Genomic DNA, 6000 nt, shown 5'->3' on the forward strand with positions numbered 1-6000 from the left:
GTTTTTCATCTTTAGATCTTAAAGTACTTTACAGATGGGGAAACTGAGGCACAGAGCTATGAAGTCACTTGTCCAAGGTCACCAGCAAAGCTGGGAATAGAACCTAGGTTTCCCAAGTCTCAGTCCAGTGTGCTATCCAATAGGCAACACTGTCTCCCAAATCTAGATAGGACTGGAGGTGGAATACCAGTTCTGTCTTCCATGAAGTGTGAGGAAAGGACCATAACTCACACAAGAGGTGAAGAATCATGTGTGCCTATAGTACCAGTATACAATGACTTATAGTTTCAATTAAAAAACCCTGTGCTACTGGGTTGCTGAACCCTGGAGTTCATCTAATTCCTGGTGTCTCACTAAGGAAGTTGGGAGCTTGTCAAAGAAGCATTTATTGTGTATAAAACATCAAGCAACTAATTACTGGCTTTTGATACAAAACATAACTTATAACTAGCGTTGCCTTCTGAAATAGTTTCACATATATTACTGAATGATAGCTTGTTTGCTTCGGACAAGTTACTTTAGGTGGTAGAGCTTCTTTGTTATCTATCATGACAGTGATGGTAGTGGGGAGCAGGGAAGGATGTCAAGTGACCACCACCATGGTAATACAGGTAATGAAATGTGACTCTCAGTCCCAAGGAGTGGATGACTCAGCCTCCCTTCCATATCCAATACAAGCGTTTGTTGCTCAAGATGACATTTTGTGTGTAATGTTTCAGGAGGATCCTGAGCTGCTTTCCCACCTGCTTGAGGCTTTGAAGTGTGGAGCGCCCCCTCATGGAGGAATTGCTTTAGGTAGGTGCACTGTAGCTCTCCCAGTGGGAGATGCTTCCTCAAGACACAACTGTGCTGGTGACTTTTCACTGGCATATCAGGACTCAAATCATAGCAACAAACTAAATATCAAGAAAGGGGGCTTGTGCCAGTTATCAAAAACCCTTTCCCCTCCTGATCAGGACTGCAGTGGTGGCATCACTGTTCATGCTCACCTTGTCTCTCCACTTCTGATCCTGCATTACTGTCTCTCTTCATTCTGCCTAGAGCATTCAGAGAGGAACATGGATCCCACTGGCAACACCAAAGGGGCACGCACTGTGCTCATAGGACTGCAGTGAGTGTGAGGGAGGAGACAGGTTCCCATAGTGTTGTGTTTTCAGTTCTTACATGCAGACTTGGTTGCAGGCATCTGGGTCCTGAGAACAGTCCTTGTCTGCAGCCCTAGAGATAGCACCCTCATAGAAATTAAGTCATTTAGTCCATCTTGTCACTTGGCCACTGCAGGATTGTTTCCCTTCAGTGCATGTCCTAGTGTTTATATCTAACCTAGTCCTAAATGTCCCAAGCAACACCTACCCCTTCCTAAAGGAAACTATTCTACAGCCTGAAAGATCTCACCATTACGGAACTTTAACCCATCAGCCCTTTTCTTAATTTCATCCCATCGGTCCTTCGTGTCACCTTAAATAATTCCTCTTCCTCCTTGGTATTTCCACCCTTCAAAGATCTGTAGATGCCTTTCCCCAGTCGTAGCTCCTACTTGATTGTCGCTGAACCCTGCTAGTGCATATTTCACTCTTCAAGTACATTGTGAGAAGCTTTTCTAAAACTTAAAAAAGCAGGTTTTAAATCTCCAAACAAGGCAAGGAGGGTGTAGTTGATGTGTTAATACAAGTGCTATGATGTAAGAAAGCTACTTGGAAATCTGAGCTGCTTGCTTCCTGCTCTCTCGGGGGTGCTTGTGATATCACTCATTCTGGCAGAAAAACCAGGATGCCTGCATCTGAGATTGCTCATGGCCTTAAGGATGTGGTAATCCATCTCAGAAGTGGTCAGTCTCCAGTGCTATTTACACAGCTTTACAGCAATGGCCATGTAGTGTTTTCCTCTTAGAATTTTGCAGGTTTGGGCTATAGCTTTTAAACTAAGATTTGCTTTCACCTTTAGTCTTCCCGTGTAGCTCAATCCACTCCAATTATCTGCTTGCCCTTGTTCTTCCCTGACACCTCCACCCTTGTTTATCTACATCTGTTAAGGTGCTGAGACCTGACCCCTTGTTCTAGGTGTAGTCTCAGCCAAGCCCTAGTGAGCGACTGCCACCTTCCTGGTCTGTGGTGTGATGTCTTTGCCTTTTCAGCACAATTGCATAGGGCTTTTCTTAGCAACACTGCACTGCACACTCTTATTTAATTTGCTATTCACTGTCAGCCCTAGGCCAGTTTATCATGTTCTCCTGTCCATTCAGTCCCAGTTTCTGATTATTTTTCCCCAGATGTGCTACCTTCTCCTGGTTTCCAGTAATGTTGTTTCCTACCTTGCATAAAGTTTTATAGATTCAGAGGGAAGTAATGTGGGGCTGTAACACAAGTATTTTAACTAATTTGGTGTCTGCTTCTAGGACTTGACAGACTGATCTGTCTCGTGGCTGGAGCTCCAAGTATTCGAGATGTCATTGCATTCCCCAAATCCTTCAAGGGACATGACCTTATGAGCAATGCTCCAGATTACATCACCACTGAGGAGCTAGAGCCATACCACATCCAGGTTGCATGGCCTGCGGCAGAAGCAGAGGCAAACAAGAACTGACTCAAAGCAAGTGATTGTACCTGATCCTACTGTCAGCATTGTTCCCACTCTGCTTTCCAAGGGCAGAAAACATCAGCTGATGTAGGGCATATACTATGGGTCATACCACTGAACTTCCAGAAGATAATAGTGACTACTTCCCTTTGGGAGGGAGGGAAGGATGAATTGAAGAGCAAAGGAAAAAAAACAGGTTGCTTTTCTCTCTCTCTAATGTAGTACAGAGGGGAAGGTTGGGACCACTGGCATGGGGTGTGGTGGCGGGTTTGGCATTTCTTTTTATTTTGAAATGTACCTAGTGGAGAATGGAAAAGATCACCTGGAAAAGATCACGTTAGCTTCTTTTTCAGATTACCTGTATCATGAGAATCATGAAATCATGGTTAGCTGAGGACTAGACTTTCCTGTTAGAACAGAGCTGCCCTGGGCTGAGAGCCACATATAGCCTATGGAGAGCCCTAAACATGTATCTGCAGGATGAGGATAAAACAGATCAACTACAGCTTACTGCTGATGAACTCAACAATGACCAGTATCTGCTCACTTATTGAGAAGCACATAAGATTATACATTTATCTTTTTAAAAATCATGTATGCTTGTGAGTATCTGCAACCCTTGGGAACTTGGCAAGTTACAAACGCTCTTGGGGCTTGCAGTTTTGGTTGTCCTTGTAATAACCGCAAATGGAAAGTAGATCTGTGTTGGGGCCTGTGGTCCTGGTGCTTTTATATTTATCTTTCTAAACTTTTATGTTTGTAAATAAAGTTCAGTCCAGGAAACAAGAATAGTCTTTAACGGAACATTGCTTTAAACATTGCTTTAAAGTGCTTTTCTCTTTAACGTCAAGAAACTGATCAAAAGGAACACTTACAGTGGAATTTACTTACAGATGAGTCCAGAGTACTAGGGGGCCAGGAAAGAAAAGCTCTGATCATCGAGAAAGTTTGACAGCTCCAGATTCATACCACCTCCCTCTACAAAGATTCTGCTCTAGTTGTGATAAAGCTGCATGTGGCTCCTTGAAAGCTGTCAGACATGCATTGTCGCTTCCACTGCCACTAATGCAGCCAATCACAGGAGAAGTTCCTGTGATTATCATACAGGAGTGCAAACTCAGATGGCAGCCTGCCCACCCAAACCTCTCTGCTCTGCTTCCACACTTCTCAGCTGTAAGAGCACAGCAGGCCCTGCCAAAGGAACCTCCAGTAGACATCCGCTCTCTGTGGAGCATGTAGGCTCAAGTGAATGGAAAAGGGACAGCAAAAAGATAAGGAGAAGATTGGCTGAAAAGGCTAGAAAAGTGGACCAACAAGAGAGAACGGAGCAACTGTGCCATGATTTGGTGTAGCAGGACATGGCAGGTGGGAACTTCCATGCGAGTGGAGGGAGACTTTCCCAGATGTGTGACGGACAGGTCTCCCTGATGTGCTCAGGGTCTAACTAATCACCATATATGGGGTCAGTAAGGAATTTTCCCCCAGCTCAGATTTGGCAGAGACCTTGAAGGTGTTTTGCCTCCCTCTGCAGTGTGGGGCACGGGTCACTTGCTAGTTTGAACTAGAGTAAATGGTGGATTCTCTGTCATTTGAAGTCTTTAAATCATGGTTTGAGGACTTCAGTAACTCAGCCAGAGCTTATGGGTCTATTAAAGGAGTAGGTAGGTGAAGTTCTGTAGCCTGCGATGAGCAGGAGGTCAGACTAGAAAATCATGATAGTCCCTTCTGGCCTTAAAGTCTGAGTCCAGAAGGAAGCTGGGAATTTCCAAGCTAAACTGGAGATTCAGTGAGTAGTGTTCTTCCATCTGAACCAATGCCTTGAGGTTGGAGATACCTTCTTTCAGTTGAGATGTAGCTGAGATCCTGACCAGCTGCAATCATTCCTAGCTGTCTTTCTCCTAATTTGCTTGAGTGCATGTGTGCCCTTTTAGTGAAATCAGCTTGCTGATTGGCAGTTGCTATATTGCCATGTCAGCAAGATATCTTCCTTTGTTTTAGGCAGTGTTACTGTAGCCGTGTTGGTCCCAGGATATTAGAGAGACAATGTGGGTGAGGTAATATCTTTTATTGGACCAACTTCTGTTGGAGAGCAAGACAAGTTTTTGAGCTTACACATAGCTCTTCTGACCAGGGTCTCTCAGGCAGAAGCAGCTCTGTCCTGCTCTCCACCCAGCTGCCAGGGAGAGCAGCCAAACATGCTGTGGGGGGAGGCATAGGGAGAGAAGGACAGAGCTTCCCCCCCCCCCCCCGCAGGTAACGTGGGGTGGAGAGAGCGCGGTGGCTCCAGGCTGGCCACAAGGCAGGGGGCGGTCAGTGGGCAGAGGAGATGTGGAGTGATCATGTCCTCCCCTTTAGATTGTGCCCCCCCTAGTACGGGGAGGCACAAGTCATCTATACTGGAAGGTTTCAGGTACAACTGCACCCGACCTTCCTACCAAAGGTGGTTTCGCAGTTCCATAGTAACCAGTATGTCTCTGTCAAGGTTCCTCCCCCACTCTGAACTCTACGGTACAGATGTGGGGACCTGCATGAAAACCTCCTAAGCTTACCTTTACCAGCTTAGGTTAAAACTTCCCCAAGGTACAAATTAATTTTATCCTTTGTCCTTGGAATAACCACTGCCACCACCAAACTCTAACTGGGTTTACTGGGAAACATAGTTTGGACACGTCTTTCCCCCCAAAATCCTCCCAACCCTTGCACCCCACTTCCTGGGAAAGGTTTGGTAAAAATCCTCACCAATTTGCATAGGTGACCACAGACCCAAACCCTTGGATCTGAGAACAATGAAAAAGCATTCAGTTTTCTTACAAGAAGACTTTTAATAGAAATAGAAGTAAATAGGAGTAAAGGAATCACCCCTGTAAAATCAGGATGGTAGGTACCTTACAGGGTAATTAGATTCAAAACATAGAGAATCCCTCTTGGCAAAACCTTAAGTTACAAAAAAGACACACAGACAGAAATAGTCATTCTATTCAGCACAATTCTTTTCTCAGCCATTTAAAGAAATCATAATCTAACGCATACCTAGCTAGATTACTTACTAAAAGTTCTAAGACTCCATTCCTGTTCTATCCCCGGCAAAGCAGCATACCGACAGACACAGACCCTTTGTTTCTCTCCCTCCTCCCAGCTTTTGAAAGTATCTTGTCTCCTCATTGGTCATTTTGGTCAGGTGCCAGCAAGGTTACCTTTAGCTTCTTAACCCTTTACAGGTGAGAGGACTTTTCCGCTGGCCAGGAGGGATTTTAAAGGGGTTTACCCTTCCCTTTACATTTATGACAGTCTCCCTACCAGTCTTCTATCCAAAAACCACATGCTAACAGTGAGGAACCAGACACTTCACTCGCTGGATTTTAGGCATGCACTAGCCTTTTACATAGAAAGGACTAAACCCTTTCAGAAATGCACTCAGCTTTT

At 44.9% G+C, this 6000-nt stretch overlaps 1 protein-coding gene across 3 annotated transcripts in view; it reads left to right on the forward strand.

Annotated features, from left to right (window-relative positions):
- DARS2 (aspartyl-tRNA synthetase 2, mitochondrial) overlaps positions 1–3366 on the forward strand; it is a 33112-nt gene extending 29746 nt beyond the window's left edge. For all 3 annotated transcript variants that reach the window (XM_048859743.2, XM_048859742.2, XM_075131473.1), the window contains exons 17-18: positions 720–795; positions 2396–3366. In XM_048859743.2, coding sequence (XP_048715700.2) covers positions 720–795; positions 2396–2583 — 264 coding nt within the window. In that variant the 3' untranslated portion in view covers positions 2584–3366. The remainder of the gene's footprint in view (positions 1–719; positions 796–2395) is intronic.
- The last annotated feature ends 2634 nt before the right edge of the window (positions 3367–6000 follow it).

This window comes from Caretta caretta, chromosome 8 (assembly GCF_965140235.1).
Source record: "Caretta caretta isolate rCarCar2 chromosome 8, rCarCar1.hap1, whole genome shotgun sequence".
Classification (NCBI taxonomy): domain Eukaryota; kingdom Metazoa; phylum Chordata; order Testudines; family Cheloniidae; genus Caretta; species Caretta caretta.